At 46.4% G+C, this 21028-nt stretch overlaps 1 protein-coding gene across 2 annotated transcripts in view; it reads right to left on the reverse strand.

Annotated features, from left to right (window-relative positions):
- CACNG2 (calcium voltage-gated channel auxiliary subunit gamma 2) overlaps positions 1 to 20719 on the reverse strand; it is a 134542-nt gene extending 113823 nt beyond the window's left edge. Inside the window, exon 1 of one of the 2 annotated variants that reach the window (XM_081879524.1) lies at positions 19398 to 20719. In XM_081879524.1, coding sequence (XP_081735650.1) covers positions 19398 to 19608 — 211 coding nt within the window. In that variant the 5' untranslated portion in view covers positions 19609 to 20719. The remainder of the gene's footprint in view (positions 1 to 19397) is intronic. The other variant, XM_081879523.1, reaches the window with a different exon arrangement.
- Positions 20720 to 21028: the final 309 nt, after the last annotated feature.

Consider the following 21028-nt stretch of genomic DNA (forward strand, 5'->3'; position numbering starts at 1 on the left):
CGTTGCTTGACTCCCATCAGCCCCAGCAACTCCCATCAGCCCCAGCCAACACTGCCAGTGGTCAGGGATGGTGGGAGTTTTAATTCAGAACCATTTGGAGGGCCATCGGTTCTCCTTTTGACTGAGACTACATGGACCAACGTTGCTCTCTCCAATGTTTTCATTTCTACTGCCCCTGTCCTCCTCCCATTTATTTCACTTTGTTTGCTCTTGTTTTATATAGATATCAAAGGCTCCTACCTTTTTGCACACTGTCACTAGTTCCTTGTCTTTCTCCTTCAGTTTACTCCAGGGGTACCCTTCAGATGTTGCCCTACATGGTGATCTCCAGATGTTGTTATTGGCCATGTTGACTGTGGTTGATGGGAGTTGGTGTCCAGCAACATTTGAAGGGCACATGTTGGTTTCAGTTGGCTATCATTCCAAGTCTTGCTATGACCTCTTAATAACCTTTACTTATTGTGAAAATCTCCTTTGTGAAAAGGGACAGAAATGCTGCTGTCCAATGTGGCATCTCATTTTATCCTCTGTTTGAAGGGCTGTCAGAGGACAATCCTCTATGTGAAGGCTTCCTGTGTTTGAAGAGCTCTCTGGCTCAAGTTTGCTTTTAAAGATAAAGAACCATAAGAAGGGAGATCAGGGCCTTGAGCTTGTCCATCAACACAGTTAGCACCAATACAGCAGGCTGAGCAAGCACACAGTCACCTGGTCTATCTTCCCTACTAAGGTGAGATGTCTTATATTTCAGTTTAAATTCCAAATTCCAAATTGGCATCTCTACTTATAAATTAGCATAGGTGCATCTCTGCTCTCTTTTTCAGTGATGCACTGGCTCTCTTTTGTGTGTGTAAAGTATAAGTGGTCACTCTATCTCTGCTGTTGGAAGATATGTTGGGGACAAGGAGAGGGATGTAAGTGATGAACGGTGGAGAGGAGTCCACACCCTTTGTCAACTGAAAGACAAGCCAGCTTCTTAGAGGAGAGGGAGATTGCTCCATCTACAGCCCTGCCCCTTGTTTACACACACACACACACACACACGCATACATACCCCGTATATCACACATCAGGCACATTGAGATAACGTCTGCCTGTTTCTCTCCCCCATTGACATCACATCTCACATCTCCCTCCCCCATTCACGGTAAGTACTAGCACCCCAGTCTTGGCTGCTGTGTTCTTTAGCATACTCCACACCCAGGCATTAATTGAAGGCAGGTATTGCCAATCTTTCGGGCCCATTTGCAATATGGAGAAACTATCGTGGGCACCACATTACACAATGCAACCAAACACACATCACAACTTATTCTGTTGGCTACAAGCCTAATTCAGTGGAGGGGAGGAGAATGAAGTTGAATTTTGGAACATTCAGAACAGGTAAAAGAAAGTCCTTCACACAGTGCACACTATGAAATTTGCTCCTGCATGGGGTAGTGATAACCACCAACTTGGATTTTGAAAGAGGATTAGATGAGTTCATGATGGAAGAGAGGACTACCATTGGCTACTATCTATGATGGCTATGTTCTCTACTGTCAGAGGCATTTTGCCTCTCCATACCAGTTGCTGGGAATGGCAGATGGGCAGAGTGCTGTTGTGCTCATGTCCTGCTTGTAGACATCCCATAGGTACCTGCTTGGCCACTGTGAGAACAGGATGCTGGACTAGAGTCAGCAGGCTCTTATGGTCTTATCCCTTTTGGCACTGAATTTGTTTGTGATAGTTTGAGTGGCAAGCTCTAGCTTCCTTAGCCTCCGTGAGCCAATAATAAGGTCTCACCACTTTCCACAGCCTTCACCCTGGCTCCTTGAGAGCTGCTGATGCAGCCCTGTGCCTGGAAGAGCCTTACTTGAATGACAGCTGTCAGACCATCAGAGTGAGAGAAGAGGTAGACTATGCCTCTTAGGACTGGATCATCCACACTGGCATGTTTAGTAGATGGAGTGAAGAGAGAGAAGTTGGAAGTATCGGAGCACTCAGCATTTCTGCCTATTCCCTCCTTCCTCATTGAGTGACAGCTCTCAACAGAAGCAGCCAACATTTGTTTGTGGCCAGCTGAGGGAACACACAGACATGTTAACAACAAAACTTTGAGTCTGCAAACACCATGTTTTCATTTGCTAACTTGAGAGAACCTAGGAGCCCTATAAGTAATTTGTGTGAATTACAAAGTTCTAGAGTTGGAAGAGACATCAAAGATTGTCTACTGATCCAGAAAACCCATTCCTACAGCATCCGTGAGAGGCTGGCCATTCAGACACTCTTACAAAAGAGAGCCCACCACCTTTGCTGCTCATACTGTCAATAAATTATTCCTAAGTTTAAATCCTCTTTCTTCTCATTTGAACCTGTTGGTCCTACTCACTGGAGCCCAACAGAAAACCTAGGAGCCTAGGTGACCAGAGAATAGGATTCTGTCAGGCGCTGTAGTCAAGTGCAGGTCAGCAATCAAAGCAAAACACAGAGTCCGTGAAGTTAACACTTTATTCAAGAAACCAAAATGGCACAGGCCTAGTGATCCCAGCAAATTTTCCCAGTAGATATTGCTCCAACAAGGCAGTTGTGAGGACTGAAGGTTCCTGCCTTCCCACCACTTCCAAAGGCTCCTCCTCTCCAGGGTCTTTTCCAAGATGTTGCAAGCTGTGTCTCTGCTCTGCCCTCTTCATTTATTTGCTTGTTCTAGGAGACTAGGGGGGAGGGGAGCAGGAGGTGGAGACTCCCTGGCTTCTTCAGCCTGCCTCTCTGTCTCCTGGTCCGACTCCCCTGCAGCTTCTGCTTCTACCTCAGAATCTGAACTGCTCTCTGCCACAGCCTCTTCCTGCTCACCAAACCCTGTTACCTCTTCTGACCCCTCCCCCCCCCAATTGGCTCCCTCTTCTCCCTCTGGCCACATATCGTCACCCCACCACCAATCCCCTGGCTCTGAGCCTTCTTCCCCTGCAGGTTCCCCGGTGGTAACTCTCACCACTCCTCTGCATCCAGACAGTCCCTGACAGGTCCTTGAGGGTGAGATTAGGGTGAAAGTAAGGGGAGTATGTAGAGGGCAGGGGAGAACAAGTCACTGAAGGCTCAGAAGAAAGAAGAGACAGCAAGACAAAGGCACTGAGGGGGCAGAGAGCCAGGCTCAGACAGCACATCTGCCATTCTTTTGCACATTCACAGAAACAAATTGCCAATCTCATAATAAGGGATTATGGCCTGGGAGATGTCTGTGAGCAGCTGGTATGGAACTGCTCCACCAAAGATCATGCAGCTGTTACACAATAGGAGTTTATCAATGAAATAAGTAGGGGCCTTAGAATTCCGCTGGGCTCCATGGGCTGGTGAGTGCTTATAGCATTATGCATTTAAAAGGAAAGGTCTCCTTTTAGGCCATGATTCAGCAGTATATATTCCAACAAGTAACTGAGGTTTCAGAAAGATCACACCTGCTGCGGATAGGGAATGTCATGAAAAGATAGGGCATTTCCTCAATCAGCCAGGCAGAAATAGTAACTGATGCTGCAGTCACATTGGCCATTGATATTGTTATGGGACCCTTCTAATCCCTGGATCTAGCAAGTGTTAAAATGTAAACCAGGCTAGCTTCCTGGTGAGGTGATAGCCTAGGTAATGGACCATTAAGGGAATAAAGGAAGTGGATCTGTGCCAGATGGCAAATGGGTGGACACCCTCTCTCAGCTGGATGGTGGTTAGAAAGAAAAAGGCCAGGGTTGGGAGTTGAATGATGTGAGCAAAAAGCTTCAGACTGGGATGTCAGAGAGAGTCAAAGTGATGTTTGATTTCTGCTCAAATCCAAGGCTGCAGCTATGGCGGAAGGAAGGCCCTCTTGGGGTGCTAATGCTGTGAACCCCTCCATTGTAAGCTCAGGTTGCAGATATGTGTAAATAAATCATATATCATATAGAGCCTCCACTGTGTCTCATTTCAAAGGAAACACAAACCCTGGGCTTGGAATCCCTGGAATTCTGTACCACTCAGAGATTGGGGTGATGTGCAACAGTATAGGTTGGAGGGTTTGCAGGAAGACCTCAAATGCCAAGTAGTCAACAGTTCCAGAGTTAGCAGATATAGGAGGGATCATAACCTTCACCAGTCACTTCTTGTGGATGTGGTTTGTGGTCATTGGCTCTTGTTTTAACTTCCCCTTTCCTCCTGGTAAGCTTCTCATTTGTCCAAGAGAATTTTCCTCCTATTGTTGCAACTAGAGCAAATCACCTCTCAGAATTCTCTACCCAAATTGTGGGCAGAGAAACTGGCTGGAGGAGCAGCTTCTCACATGTGGGACTCCCCATTAGCAGTAGGAGTTGCACAGCTTCTTCCTTTCCCATTTTGGGTTGCGGCACAGTTCAAAATGCTGGCTATGACCTACAATGCCCTATATGGCTTGGGTCCAGTCTATCTGAAGGACTGTATCTCCTTACACAGGAGACAAAGCGGGCTCCCTCTCTCTTTGTTTTCCTTTCACTGGCAGGCAAAGACATGTTTGATCCGACAGGCCTTTGGCCACTAACTGGCATGTTATGGTAGGGTTATTTGGGAGTGGGTTTTGTACGTGTGCGTGCGTGCATGCACACACTCTTTTAAAAGGTTTTAAGTGTATTTGGCGCTGTTTTTAATAGTGTAATAATTTAATTGGGTTTTCAAAACCGGGTTTTATTTATTGTGGGTTTTTGGTTGTATCCAGGGCTTTTTTTCAGCTGGAACTCGCTGGAACTCCAGGTGGATACCATTACCATGACAAGAGAATAAGGAAGGTGCTCATGGTGAGTTCTGGCACCTCTTTTGCTAGAAAAACAGCATTTGTTTTATTAGTTTAAATTTATGCTTGGAGCTGCCTTGGGTCCTGCACTGGGAGAAAGGTGGGAAGGGTAGATGGATAGATGATAGACAGATTAGATAGATAGATGATAGATGATAGATAGATGATAGATAGATAGATAGATAGATAGATAGATAGATAGATAGATAGATATTGTTGTTGTTGTCACCATAAGTAGTAACAGCAGCAACTGCTTTGGCAGTCTGGCCACTATTTTGGCTTCTCCACTGTGCCTTAGACCTAGCATATTTGGATACTGGCTGGGGGGGGGGGAGAGAAAGAATGGCAGTCATCGTCCCCCCCCATAAAAAGAATAGTGAAGAATATTTAGAGAAAATTTTGCAAGGTGGTCTTATTTTTCTAAGAATGCATGTGTGTGTGTGTGTGTGTGTGTGTGTGAGAGAGAGAGAGAGAGAGAGAGAGAGAGAGAGAGAGAGAGATAATGGAAACTCAGGAATTCTCCCAGGATAATGGATTCTGAGAAATTTTGGCTTAGCACTAACCTCAACCCACGTCAGGGGAACACTTTAGAAGGAAGGATGTGCAAAGGAGCCCTCAAATCATGACTAAATTTGAGCTGCATTAAAAAAAATATGAAGTGTGTGTGTGTGTGTGTGTGTGTGTGTGTAACAGAGGAGATCAGAAAGGGCAGAAAATACATTCCCTGCTCTAAAACAGATTCCTGAGAGACGTAAAACTAAATGGTTTCTAAATTATGTGAAAACAGAAGGAAGGAAAAGGCTTGGTGACAGGCATCTGGTAAACTCTAGCATCTTTAGTTATAGGATCTCAGAGCAGCAGACGAAGAGAAAGAGCTGCCTAGAGAGCGCCTGCCGGTCAGCATAGATGCTAGTCTATGGAACATTGGTCTGACTCAGTAGAAGCCAGCTTCTTATATAAGTGCCCAGTTCTCTTCTTGCTTAAACTGCTTCAATACCAAATATAAAACCATCTCTCTCCCCCCCCTCAGCCGAGTGACTCATGAGTTACACCAGCGTGTGTGAGAGAGAAACTAGGCAGTCTCTCACATGTATTTTAAAAGAGCAAAACAAACCCAGAGCAGCAACCAATGGCATTGATTGCATGTTCGATGCTGTTTGTACGCTTGGCGAACACTCTCATGGATGCAAAAGGAAGCAGAGTGGGCAGAGCAGCTAGCAGGTTGGACTGTAGGACCTGGCTTTGCCCATCTGGGCTTGGCCACCAGAACTGGGCAGGCCCAGGGGTGCCTGTCCTTCCTTCTGCTGAAATGGAACCGGGGCAATAAAGCACTCTGGCTAATGAAAGTGTCATACTAATTCATCATTATCACCATCCCTCTCCAGTTGGGTTTATGTGGGACCAGAAAGTCTCAAAGGGTTGGGATGTCGATGCTTGCAGATAGCAGCCACACAGCTTAATTTTGCACCCTGACCATCCTCTTGGGACATTGTTGGCAACTCCAGGACAAAAGAAAGACAATTTGGAAGAAGCACAGAATGCCTTCTCTTCCCTACTGAGTAACCACAGTCTCCAGAAGGAGTCTGGCATGCAGACTTCCTATCAGACCTAGGCACCAGCCCTTCCCTTCTTAAAAATGGCACACTGCTTTCCCTATGTAAGTCACTTACCCCCACATGCACATAACACAGAAGAGCATTCATTTCTCTCATTTATTGTCCTGCCTCTACTCCCAGTACAATGGAAAAGTCACCTCTGTCAAAGGAGGACAGCTGCCAACACAGCAACATGGCCTTGTTCAATGCCTCTGACTTTAAAACAGATGTGGGGAACTTGTGGCTTCCAGGTGTTGTTGGAGTACAATTCCCATTATTTCTGACTCTTGGCCATGTTGACTGGGACTGATAGGAGTTGGAATCCAGTAATGCCTGGAGGGAACAGGGTCCTTGCTGCTGCCATTCAATATTTCCCATTTGAAAACAGTGTACTCATACTATCCAGGTTGTCACTTTTCCCTAAGCCCCACCCAATATACACCAGTAGACCTTAAGGGAGGCTCTTCCCTACACAGGTTGTTGCATTCATTTCTTTCTGCAACAGCCTGACCTTTATTGATTTAGAAGTAAAGATGATGTATTTTATTTTAGTTGACGATACAGTGGGGTGGGGTGAGGTGGACCATAATTGCCAAAGGTTGTCATACTGAATGGGGTCACAGATAACTTCACCAGCTGCTGCCTATGCCTTGGCTGTGCACAACAAGGTGTGTTGATGTTCATGCAAGAGCAGGTATGTGCAAGCGAAACAGAGACCAGATGTAGTCCCACTCAGTGCCCCAACATGGAGGGTTAATGTTTTGTGATCAAAGAGAGGAAACTGATACCTAAAGACTGGCAACTCCAGCCATGTGCACTAAAGCTTTACATTCTTAAACAGAGACAAAATAAGGGCAGATATTGATTGAAGAAAGGTACCAGAAAACTGAGACTGTTTCAGGTTGATAGGGACAATGGATGAGTACAAAATGTAAAGGTGCAAGTGAGCAAGCTTAGCAACTCAGACTCAAGAAATATGAAAACAATGGTATCCATCCCTCAAAAATCCCCCAAAGGCCAGTGCTAAGGTCTATGCTAGCAGCAGTGGCTGGTGTCACTATGATACCACTTGAAACAGTTGCAGTTTCCTCAAAGAATTCTGGGAGCTGTAGTTTGTTAGTGGTGCTGTGAGTTGTTAGAAGGCCCCTATTCCTCCCCCAGAGCTGTAATTCTCAGAGTGATTTAACAATCACTCACTGCTCCCAGAGAAGTCTGGGAATCATAGCTCTGGGAGGAGAATAGGGTCTCCTAACAACTCAGTGCCCTTAACAAGCTACAGCTTCCAGAATTCTTTGGGCAGGGGAGTCATGACTGTTTAAAGTGATATCATAGTGCTTTAAATGTATGGTGTGATTGTTGTTCCCTACAACACCCTGTCCTGGCCAAGCTTTGAAGCTCACCTGGCTTTGGAGCTCCAAGCCTTTTTTGTTGAACCATGGATTGGTTCCTTATTAGATGGCTTAGCATAATTATTATTGGATGGATGAGAATAACCATTTTGGGACGTGGATCTGTCATGTTCTCTAATGTTCTGAAATCCAAGATGGCCAATATTAGTGGTAAAAATGCATTATATAACCTGGAAGTTCTTTGAATAGCCACATCAAAATGTTGCCTGCAGCTGTTCCTGACCAGCTTATGTATTACTCCTGCAAAAAACACTCCAACTTTGCATGTTCTTATCTATGGTGAGAATCTGCTACCTTGTTCCTATAGCATGGATGTTATATGACAAGACTATGGGCTTTTGAATCCTGGCTTTTGAATCCAGTACAAATCATAGCAATTGATCTTGACCAACTTCTGTTTGCCGTAGCAAAGTTTGCACAGTGAAGGTGGTCAAGAGCTTGTACAGGAGCTGTATATGTGTTAATGCTGAGATCTGCTCCTTAGAGGTGACAGGAGAGAAAGCCATGAGTAGAGGAAGGCATGTGCTTTCAGGAGGAGGCACAGAAATATGAAATATGGTTTCTTCTTACCCTTATGTGCGACAGCAGCTTTCCTGTTCCTCAGCTGAGGAAAGAAAGAGGACTCAAGCAGAGGGGGTAGGGAGCAAAAAGGCAATCTTAAAAGAGATGTGAAGAAAAAAGCAGTGAAGACCATAATACAAAAGAAGTGAGTCCGCTGGAGTGAAGGTGGAAAAAACAACCCAACCCCAGCAGTGAGAAGTTGTGATATGGCGAAGCTGCAGGCGTGATAATGAAACATGGAGGCAAGGGAAAGGTGGCAGAAAGCAGAAATGCCAGAATGAAAAGAGGATGAACGGAATAAAAGAAAAGCAACAGAGAGACGGAAATACAGGCAAGAATGAAGATGTAAAAAGAAGGAAAGTTTACTACCCCCTTTTCTCCCTGCTGCTCTCTCCCCCCACCTCTCTCTCCCACAACCATATACTGTATACAGCATGAAAGTCTCACATCAAATATAAATGATCTGTAAAAAAAAAAGACTTTATGACCTGAAAGCAGAGATGATGTGTGTACCTTTGTAACCGAAGAAAATATTTAATAAAAATTATTAAAAAAGAGAAAAGAATGGAGAACAGATAACTGGGAACGTAGATTGAGGGAGGGCAGACCAGTCAAAGGAGATCTAAAGAGAGATTGGGGGGCACGTTCCTTTATGTTTACTTCTCCCAAGCATGGCTGGCCTAAAGCATTTTGCTGCCTGAGGCAAAGTAGCAAATGGTGCCCTAAAAAAATTAAATGCTCAGGATGTGTATGTTGGTGCGGGGACAGTGGGGTGGGGGTGGGTAGAGAAGCAATTGTGCATCGTACACAGGGCCACCACCCATGTTATCTTGGCACCTGAAGCTTCCCCTCCTTGACAGTGAAAAATATATATTTTTTAAAAATCAAACAATTTTCTACTTTTTCATGACACCCAAAATCATTGCAGATAAGGAAAATATGTGCCATGACTGGTTATCTTTATTGAATGCTTGCCTTTTATATTTCTTTTTTTTAAAATGTTCCTTGCCCTACCCCATTTCTTTTTATAGGTTTGAAGAAAATCTATGATGGGGGAAAGTAGCTGCTGTACAGTTTGGTAAAGCATTTCCCCTTTTCCTTTGAAAAGGGAACATGCCCATTGTGCCAAGCTGCATTCTTCTTTCCCAGCAAATGCTGCCTCAGGAAGCAAAGAACAGCGCAATAATGGTGCAGGCCAGGCTCTCCCTGAAATAAGATACACTTCCCAGTTTGATTGGGAAACCTATTGGCACAGCAGGTGGGGGAGGGCAAAATCCTCAGTGCTCTGAGATCTAGATGGAATTGTGTTTTAATTAGGCTCAATTTCCCTTGGGCCAAAAGTAAGCTCACATAAGCATGCATGTGCACAGGGGTCTACTGTAGGCTACACAATTCTGGGACCGCATGGGGAGAGGGAGAAGAAGGATTTGATAGTCGAAAGAGAACGTTATTCGTATCCGTGGAAAAAGTCAGAATATTATCTGTGTCTCTGTGCAATTGCATTGCATGGTAGCGATGCTGCTGCTGCTACACTGCAGATCCACATCCTTCTCACTACAGTTTCTTTCTCACTCTCCTGAAGGCGGCAATTTATGGTGCATTCCAGGACAACTGTTAAGCTATCCATCACCCCCCTTGCACAGCAGCCACGTTGCTCTTTGCTCTTGATTGTTATACAGTCTTTAACACTTCATCTTTTAGGCTTGCATATCTCATGACAGCCTAACCTAAGGGTAGGCCACATGGTACCCGTCAGATATTATTTGACTAGGGTTCTGGGCATCCCTGACCATTAGCCATTCTGGTGGGGCCTAAATTCAGCAATATATTGACAGGTCGCCTACCCCTGGTAATCTCCACCTCATCAGGTGTCACTATCCTCCTCTATCCTTCTGCAGAGTGAAATAAACCCAAACCAGGAAACAATATTTGGAGGACCACGAAGCCCATCAAACCTGTGCCTCTGCTTCCGGCTTCCAAAATAACCTCATCTAACCCCTTTCTTCAGACAATCCTACACCTCTCTCAAGAGCAACAGAAACCACATGGGCTGTGCAAAACCCACCAGCTCTATCCAACAGATGGACCTATGTGGCTTGCATTCACTCAGACAGTGATACATTTAGTGGACATAATAATCTTGCGGGGTTGGGATTGGGTTCTCTTGAGATGGTAATGCATATTACTTTGCTTATTTCAAAATTTGGTAAGCTGGCCTTGCAATGTTTTCTTTTCTTTATTACATTTCTAAACCGCCCTTCATCCGAGGATCACAGGATGGTTGACCATATAGGCTCCCCCAAAAAACATACCCTGATAGCCAACAATAACAATAACCCCCTCCCACAGTTTAAAAGGCCACAGATTATTTAATTAGCCAAAGGCCTGAGAGAAGAGGAATGTTTTTGCTTGGCACCTAAACATATATAACGAAGGCACCAGGCAAGCCTGTTTATGGCCTTTCTGATCCTTCTGCTGAGTGGGGCCTGGACTTCTGCTTCAAGCTCCTGCCCCGATGGCATTTCCTTAACAAGCGAGTCTCTGCACTCAGACAGAAGGTCTCATCATGTCCTGTGTCATCTACCTTGAAAGGCAGCCACTCTCCAGATCCTCAGACAGAGAAATTACCCAGTCCTGCTATTTGAGTTTTTTTCCTTTTAAACCCAGAGATGCTAAGGTATGAACCTCCTATAGCATGGCTTGAACTCATCTACTGAGCTATGGCCCCCTCTCAACCCTTGCTGCATATGGACAGCCTGCCACTTGAATGTGCGCAATGTATTGGGCAATCACTTGCTGCTCTGCATGAGACACAGTGCTGTATCTGGGCCTTTCTGCAAAGATACAACCACCCTGCCTTAATCCACAGCAATTAACTGTGTTGTGCTCAGAGGAAATCTAAGGCTGGAACAGCGAGGGGTATTATAAATCAGGCTGGACGTGCATGAGCAAAGCTGTGCGAGTCCTAGCACAAATAGCAGGAGTTTGGTCTGGCAAAACAGAGGATGTAAAGCACTGCAGAGACTCCAGAATGGGAAAACCGGCTATTACAGCAAATCAAGATTGAGGGTGTATTGGCAAAAGCTCTGCTGGGGATTGATTAATATGAGAAGGATTCCGAAGTTGAGAACAAGCTGAGACCAAGGTGCATTGGCAAAATTATATAGGGGCCTTGGGGTGGAAAACTCAGATCACAGCCAGGAGATGAACCGTGCCTAAATAATGCTGGCAGGAAAATATGGGGGGACTGAGGCTGAATAGCAGGGGTTCTGCACAGGTCAAGGAAATGTCAGAAAAGTGAGAATGCAGCCTGCCTGCCTTCCGCCTCGGTGTATGTCAACGCTTGGCTTATGTGTTGGTTGAAATTGCACTCAAACACATCTGCACACTGCACTGCTCAGCTATGACAAGCTGCAAAGAGGGAGCAATGAGCTCGTTAATTTCCTTCAGAAAGGGTCTCTTGGCTGGGATTCTTTTCATCACCAGCCTCCATTCAATTACTTGCCTTCACACCAGGCAAATCCACAGGGATGTCTAACCTCTTGTGCAGCACACACGCTCACTCTCAGTCGATTGTGCTCTCTGCCTGTTGCCCCACATGCAAGCCTCCAAGACCAATCCCTCCTCTGATAGTAATGACATGACAACCCCAATAACCGTGCAGTGAAAGAAAATCAAAGTCATCCCTGTTTGCTTTGTGAGGCATCAGTGAGCCAATCTCCTTTTGGCTTCTGGATTTCTGTAAAAAGGAAGACCAAATTAGTCCCTAGTTATGGAGATTTAACCAGGGCTCAGAAATAGCATTCATCAAAATTAATAGATAGAGGCTAAGAGGGAAATGGCCATCAAAGAAAGAGCTTTGCAGGAAGGGATAAGATGGCTGATAAGAGTTTGCTGATTTCAGCTGCTTGACATACAAACGAGCAATTAAAAATCCAAAAGGTCTCTTCCCAGCCCCCAACTTGGAAAACTAGAGCCTGCTGCAGCAAAAAGACAGAATGGCCAAGAGCAAAAATAAAAGAAAAATAGTAATAATAAAGTATTAAAATGTGATGGTTCTAATACATGCCAACGAAGGAACCTGAGTGGGGAACCTAATCTAATGAGATGAATAATATTCTAGGGGTGGACTGGAACTCTTCGTTCAGATGAGGAAAACAGTATATTTTGGAATGTCAGTGCAGCTGGGGGCTGACATCTTTGTTCAATCCAGCCACGAGGAAGAAAGCCCTCCAGGATGGATCTGAACTTCAAGGTTTGACTCTCGTGCCCAAGAAGAAAGGAGAAGATTAAAACCTGATTTGTCTGCAGGGATGCATGCTCAGCACTTTTTGATAATCATTTGTGCAGATGTGTAACTGCCTTCTTCTTTCCCTGCCTCCTTGGAATTCTGCTGGTTTTCTCAGAGCTGGAACTAGAGACTCATGGCAAATTCCGCTTCAGGCAAAATGTTGGTGGCAATTCTAATCATGAGTTGGGGTATAAGCACCTGCTGCTGTCTTTCATTTTGTAGGAGATCACTTTGTATGAAGTGGTGGTTTCCCTTGGCTGAATATAGAGTATGAACTGTCTAAGGATTAGGGTTAGGACAGGACACCTAACCTTTGGCCCTCCAGATATTGCCAGACTACAATTCCCATAATCTCATTGACCATGCTAACTGGAGGTGATGGGAGGTGGGATACAACAGCATCTGGAGGGCCACAAATTCTCCACCCCTGGGTTAGGTGATAGCTGTCTATCTATGGATTAGGTGTAGCTAACTCATCCTAGTGACTTTGTGTTGAAAGGTAGGTTAGAAGTATAAGGAATGAATCAATGAGTGAATAAAAACAACTGATAGTTGAAACAGGAGAAGCCAGAACTGAGACAGCCACCAGGCTATGTATATGGCTGTCTTGATTAAGAGAAGACACTCTAGACCAGGGACAGCCAGTGTGGTCCTCTTCCAAAGTTGCTGGGCTACAACTCCCACCATACCTGACCATTGACCATGCTGGCAGGGGCTGATGTGAGTCATTGTCCACAACATCTAGGTGGACATAAGCCTTTGCACCTTTCCACCCAACAAATCACAGTCTCTTTTATTTGAAATATATAGTATTCATATCATACATGCTAGCTGTTCGGAGCATGTAATATACACTAGCTCACTAATCATAATTACATCAGTGATTTTTTAAATGACATTTCCCTCCCTCCCACCCTACACCTATTTTCATCAGGAGCCCTGATTAAACCAATCTCTTGAGGATCAAAGTAACTCTCCTTGAAAAAAATCCCTAGTAATAGCTCAGTGCATGATATTCTAAATCAGGGATGGCCAACTTTTCATTTCAGGCGGAGGAATGTTTTATTCCACAGACAGTGAGGCCAAATAGTGTTTTGTCACCCCTCCCTTTGACTACAACAAAGTTACCAACATCAAATATTAAGGCAGGGTTGGGGAACCTGTGGACCTCCAGCATCATCCCTGATCATTGGCCATGGTGGTGGGGGTTGGTGGGAGCTGGAGTTCCGCAACTTCTTGAGGGCATCACGGCACCTCCCACCTGCATCTCTGCATTAAGGGTTTCACAGTTTGCTCTGGCAAACACATGTTTTATGATTGCTGTGATGGAAAAGCAGCCTGGGAAGTGTTGATGTGGGGAGGAGAACTGAAGAATTGACTCTGCCCACCCCACTTTACATTTCCTCTTTCTGAAGCTGCTTCCGCATACATGCATGGGTGAAGTATAATATATGCCATTCCATCTTTATGGAACACACGCATGACATACAAACATGTATGTATTGCATACAAGGTCCAAAAGGGAGATTAAACATTCATTGTGGAATATCTCTGTTTCTTACACATTTTCAAAATGAATGAATAAACAAATGTTTTCTTCATTAATAAAATTGGGAATTAAAAAAAACACCTTTTACATGGACAAGATGAATTTGCTTCAAGAACTAGGTCTGACCTGCATGCTGTCAGATGCTGCACCCCCCCCCCCCAGTTCTCACTAGCATTTTATTGTGCCAAGGTGTGATCCAACTAAATATCAATGTCTACAGGTTCTGATTCAAAGGCAACAGCAGTATGATATCCTGGCGAAACACAATACAGGGTGGCAACAGCCACACTACTGCTTGCTTGTTTACAAAATAAGTAAATAAAGAGCAACAGGACTTTCAAATAAATAAAAGAAACATAACTTTTTTTTAAAGTCAAGGGTTTTCAAAGACTGAACTGTCACAAAGTGGCAGAGTGGTAGGGTAGAGAACATTGGCAACTACTTGGTGTTTGCTGTTTCGTGAAAAGAAAGAGAAAATAAGAAGAAAAGTCTTACTGGGATGTCTAAGTAGTCCAACACTGGAGTGGTACAATACATGACTGACTGCTCAGTCTCTGATATAACCAACACGCACACACAAAACCTTGTGCCACTCACACCTATCCATGTTTATTTGAATGTAGTCTCATTGACTTCCAACAGGACTGGAACAGAAAAAGGTCTACAATAGAGTGTGGGCATGGAGAGGGAGGAGTTTCATCACTCTGTGAAAAGGACATGAAAAGAGCCCTGCTGGATCAGGCCAAAGACCCATTAGCTCAGCATCCTGTTCTGACAGTGGCCAGCCTGATGCTTATAGGAAGCTCAAGAGCAAGGCCTGAGTGCAATGGCACTCCTCTCTTACTAGCAGTATCCATCTATCCTTCTACTCATTAGAGCTACAAAGGCCACTGGGCAATCTGGAGTTCACCTTGGCCTAAGCTTGTCTTTTGGAACTCTTGCAATTCACTGACATTCAAGTTCACCGACAAATTGGTCATGAAGCTAACTAGCCCCAGACTAGAGACCCTTGTTGGGTTGAGGAGGCAGTACCTACAGTAAGGGACTGTGGCATTTATGCAGTCATAGAGCTCCCATGAGCAACAAACAACCATGCTTGTTGGAGGGCAGAATCACATGTTGTTGCTAGAGTAAGATGTTATTGTAGGGAAATGTGATATTCCTACAGCCAAAATGATTTGTATATTCCACAAATGAGTAACAAAAGCACCATTAGTTTTACATGAAAAATATTGTTTGCATACATGCCTTCTCGAAATGATGTGGATTTGATCCTTATTTAACAAAAGTCATAGTATCTCACAACTGAAAGATGCACAAAACACTGCATATCACAGTCCTAGCTACATATAAGGCAATGCTCCACTTATGATAGGAAAGATAGGGGCCACTGAATTAAATCCACACGCTCACCTTGCTACCCCCTCCAATTTTAGCTTAACTGTGATCACCTGTGGTATTCTAAAAACAGTAGCTGGGGGAGGGGGCATTGCAAAAACCTGTCTTGTAAACTAAGCACTGATATAAGGACAAACTAGCATTTGGTGCCATTTTTGTACACTCTCATGGAAAAATCAGAGCCTATTCTAAGACCACGGATTTGCAGGAAGGGCGGCTGGTGCAGTGGGACTCTAATGCAACCCATTCTAAGGTTGCAATCCTATGCACACTGACCTGAGAGCAAGTCCCACTATATTCAGTGGGGTTTACTTCTTTGTAAGCATACATAGATGGCAAATAGAAGTAGAGCGACCCTAAGGGATAAATGCCCAATCTTCCTTTGGAAACAAAACAAAGCAAACCTTCCAATTTTTGTTCTTTTGTCTCACTTTCCAATATTACAGCTGGGGGGGGGGAGGTGAGAAATAGCTAGAGTCCTTCCCCAATGGGCGACTTTCAAACCCAGCTAGGGAGTCTTCCCACGAGGCCAAACGACACGATTAAAAAAGAGGGGGACTGAAGAGCGAGAGAGAGAAAGGGAGATCAGAAAGAATGCCTCTCGTCGTAGCTTCCCTGAACCCCAGAGCCACTTAATGCTTATTCTTCTGGGGAGTCGAAAAAAGTCAAGTCTCTTTCTGCTTCTGCTGCCTTCGACTGGAAAGGCCCCCGGGCAAAGCCACCCTCGTCCCAGGAGCTCGTGTGCTTTGCAGCTTAGGAGATCGGCTGCCCTGATCTAGCGCCCCAGCAGCGCTGCTGACTAACCCTGGGCTAGCAGCGACCCTCGTCCATCCTCCCCATACAAAGTTGCATGTCTCTCCACCCGGCGTCGCTTCCGGCGATGGGCGAGCAACAGGCGGAGTGTGCCATCCAGGCTGCTTCCCTTTGGGGGTTCCCCCCACCCCCGAGTGGAGGGACGGGGTGTTCTCAGGGAAACTTCAGCTGCACGCTCAACGGAGCAGGGCCGGTGGTGTGCCGTGCCTGGGCGTGTGTGTGTGTGTGTGTGTGCAGAAGAGCACCCTCCCCATCTAACGTAGGGGGGGGGGGCGCCGTGACAGCAGCCCAGGCGGTTGCCTCTGCTCTTCTCACACCCCTTTTGCAGGGCTGCGATTTTCCAAAACACACAAACGGGACTGTGAGCACAAACACAAACGCGCGCACACACGCAACACACACACATACACACACTAGCTGCCGAGTTAAAAAGGCTGACGGCACGTCTCGGGGTGGGCACAATTAGGAGCTTTTAATTAAAAGATCCTTGCCCTTTTAATCGACGGGCGATCTCAGCCCAGGCGAGCTGCCGGGAAGGGGAGGGTGTGTGGGGGAGGGGAGCTGGTGCGGAGTGGGGGGGGGGGAAGGCTCGTGCAAAATGGGAGGAAGGAGAAAGAGAGCCTAGCTTCTCCTCCTCTCTTCCTCCCTCCCTGAGCGACCCGCACCGCCTCCCCCACCCCCTGCACACGCCGCCACCCCGCACCAAATGCCTCGTAGCCAGAGATACGTGTCTGTGGATCCAGAAGCACAAGCGGACTCATGCCACATTTATTTATTCTCTCTCTCTCTCTCTCTCCTGCCCCCGGGAAGATCGCCTCATTGGCGCTCCAGACTGCTCCCAGCAGCAGCAGCAGCAGCAGCAGTCATCCTCATCGGCTCCTCATCCTAAAAGACACCGATCGGGAAGGCTTTTCTGCAGCCCCCCCCCCAAGTCCCCGAGGCAATCCCGCCTCTTTCCTTTCGCTTTTTGGAGGACAGGGATCTTGTCAGTGCTTCGTTCGATCGATGCCTCTCCTTTTCTTCCACGTTAATGAATAGAGCAGCCTGACAGGCTCTTAATATTTGTGTGTATGTGTGTTTAGGGGAAGAGATTTCCAGATAGATTCGCTTCTCTGGAGGTGTGTGTGTGTTGTTGGCGTGTTTAAAACGCCGCCGATTAATTTTCCGATATTGATTCCTTCCCACCCCCCACCCGCCTCTCTCTGGCTGGGAGATAGCATAGAGTATTCAGCATGGAAGTCCTCTGCAGAATATGTTAAAAGGCAGCGGCTTGGAGAGAGAAAGGGCACCAAATGCAGTATGCGTCAAACAGACCATCGCTCAATGAAGTCACTTAGCTATTCAAAACATGTTCAGCCATCACTCAACCGTTTGCACCAAGAATAAGGGGGGGGGGGGGATGTCGCTATTCTTCCCGGCCACAACCATTTGCAAACAGCAGGTCCAACCCCCTCCCCTCTCGCTTACTTTTTACTTTCCCCTATTTTTATAAAAAGGGGGCGGGTGTGGGCTTGGGGGCAAGAGAGGCCATGAACGACGAGCGGAGAGAGGTTGATCTTCTCTTCCTAGGACCCTGCTCCCTTTCCCCGCCATCCTATTTTGCGGGATCTGCCCCCCCCCAGCACCCCCGAGGCATCGCCGGCGAGCGCGATCGGCCTCAGCTTGGGGTTTGAGGCGGGGACGCGAGGCAAGCCATGTACTTGCTGCGTGTGTGCCCACCCATCCCCCGCTCCCCCACCCCCAAGTTAGCTTCTATTCTTAAAACAGACGGTCTGATTACGGCGAGGCTTTGCGTGCCCACAAAACACCCCACGTTTGCATCAGCCTCCCTTTCTTCTTTCCACGCACGATCTGAAGAGCCCCCCCCCAGCTCCATCCCTCCCTCCCTCTCTCCCTCGCCCCCCCCCCTCGCAGCCCTGCACATCTATACCGAGAGAGCCATGCTGAATAGCACATTTCAAAGCAAAGCCCCGGACGCCCTCCTCCCTCCGCCTATTTCCAGCGTCTGATTTCAAAAACTGGCTGCCGTAGTGATTCTCCTGCTGCCATCAGACATGTCAATCCGGGTGCGAGAGGACTTGCTCTTGTTCACTTTCCTATTACAGAGGGAGAGAGACAGGGGTGGGGAGGTGGGAAGAGAGGGAAAGGGTTTTGTCCCTTCTCCCCTCCCCTTCCTCTCTCCACCACTTGTTCATTTGGCGAGAGAAGGGCATACAGATCTCTCCCACCCTTGAAACCAGCCTAATAAGAATAAGAATAATAAGAATAAGAATAAACAAGCCACACACAGCCAAGCTGTATATAAGCCGCCTGGAGGAGACGTTACGAAAGCCCCTTGCAAACTCCGCTGGAGAAAACTGGGAACGTTCGAGTTTACCCAATTAGGCAGCCGAGACATAACAAGATCTGTTGTTGATGCTAAGAAATTGTACATGTGAGGAAGCGGGGGTGTGGGGGCAGAACACGCCACCAGACATAGGAAGTTGCTCTGCCTCTTTCCCCCCTCTTTTCACTCTCCCAGACTTCTCGTCATCAACATCCATTCGCAAAAGGAGACCAATTATTCCGCCCCCCCCCTTCCAACCGCCCCGTCATTAGAAGCCAACAGCGCACTCCAATAATATAACATTTTGCTCGCTTTCCAAAAAGGAACTGTAAAGAATCCGGAAAGAGGCGGCTCGAACACACACACACACACACACACACGCTTTAACAAGACGGTCCCTTTGATGTTTTCACAATACAGAGATCATTGATCACATTAACAGGGTTTCCAGGGGACAAGGGAAAGAGGGGTTAGCGGGGACAGAATGGGGACGTGTACCTGAGCTATTTCTAACTTTACTGCTTTTCCTCAGAAACTAACCCAAGCATCCTGGTTCCATGGCGGCAGGGTTGGAGCGAGAAAATGGTGGAACGGGGGAAGATTTTTTTTTTGGGGGGGGGAGAGATGGGAGGGAATGGGACGGAGTGGGGACGGGGAGTGGAGGAGAGGTTGAGCTTCGGAATCAAATACCTTCCAAGCAGCAGGTTCTCCATAATCCAGAATGGGTCATGACTTCTTCGTTCTTTTTGCTGGTTTCATTATCACCGGTACCTTTCATCTTGCAAACCCCTCTGGAGTAAAGCCAGTAATCGGTCCCCACAGCTATGGTCATGAGGCTGAAGGCAGCGAAAGCACCAACGGTGGTTAAAAGCATCTGAACACCTCTGTCAAAGAGCCCCATAATTCTTCATTATACAAATACCCAACGCCTTCTGATTCTTGGGCTGTGTGTGTGTGTGTGTGTGTTTGTATGTTAATAATAAAATAAAAGAATAATATTTCCTCTAGTAAGAATAATAATAGTAATAATAGCAATAATAATAATATAATGGGTATCTATTCGAGATCAATAGAGAGAAATCTATACATAAAAAAGGGAGGTAAGAAAGCCCACGGAATCAGTGTAAATGAAAAAAAAAATCACACGGGAAGAGGCTTGCCTTTTAAAAGAGAAACGTTCCGGCGGTTAATATTATATATATATATATATTATATAAAAATAAAATAAAGGAAAAAATAGATAACCCCCCCAAAAATGAGATGCCTTAATCCCTTTTTCTAAAATTCTGGTCTCCAGTTTCCATATGTAATGGCTAATTTGGAGATGGCTTCCACAGTGAACAGGGGAGCAGCAGCAGCGGCAACAGAAACAGCATCCTCAACACACTCTCTCATTATCTGGACCTAGACAGTTAGAGACTGTAAGAGCAGAGATGCAACCTTCAGTCTTCTTGCTCAGCTCTGCAGCCTGCGCCATGAAAAATCCCTTTTCTTTCCAGTTATCTTCTTCGGATATATTTTTTTTTGGTGGGGTTTTTGTTCGTCTGTTGGCTCGCTCTCGTTCCAGATCTTCCCTCCGCTCCCCGTTTTCTACCACCGAACTAGACTTGCCAGTATATTGTAAGCCCTTGATTTCAGCTGAACAGGTGCTGAGGTTTTGCCTTCCATGGCTTTTCACCCCCCTCTTCACGGCAGCGGCAGAGCAGCGGTTGTTGTGATTGGTGGTGATGTTGGTAGTGGTGGTAAAATGGGCAGAGGAGGGGGGAGTCTCTCCCGGAGAAGCAAGACGGATTTCCCTTCCTCCCCCCTCTCTGCAAAGCTTCCGAAGATCAGGGGAACCAGGAGGCTTGCTGCAGAATATGCTGCTCGTCGGTGTCTCGCGCCTCTTCTTGCCTTGCTAGTTCCGCTCCCACCTACTGCATTAACGTGGTGGTGCTGAAATGGACAGCTCCCCTGCACCGATCACTCCGCGGTGCTGAAGAACAGCTCTTTTACCTCTTTGCCCGGGGTGCTGCTGGGAAAACTGAGGAGGGTTGGCGGGCGCGCGGAGGAGAAGGAGGGAGGGGGGGGGCAACCTTCTACTTCCTAGATCCTCTTCCCGAGCATCTGCAAGTGATAGTAACCCTTCTTGTCTCTCAAGTGCAGGAAGGGCGGGGGCGATTAGCCTTCCTGCGTGATCCTTTGCGTTTTTTTACCCCTCTCCTTCCAGATTCTGAAATGATTACTCCCTTACGCTTCAGGAGCTCAGAGAAAGGAGTAGCTGGATCTCTCTTTTCATTCTCTGCGCTCCCCCCCCCCGCCCGCTCCCCCATCCAGCCTGC

The sequence above is a fragment of the Podarcis erhardii genome (genome assembly GCF_964252035.2).
Source record: "Podarcis erhardii genome assembly, chromosome: 10".
In the NCBI taxonomy this organism is placed as follows: domain Eukaryota; kingdom Metazoa; phylum Chordata; class Lepidosauria; order Squamata; family Lacertidae; genus Podarcis; species Podarcis erhardii.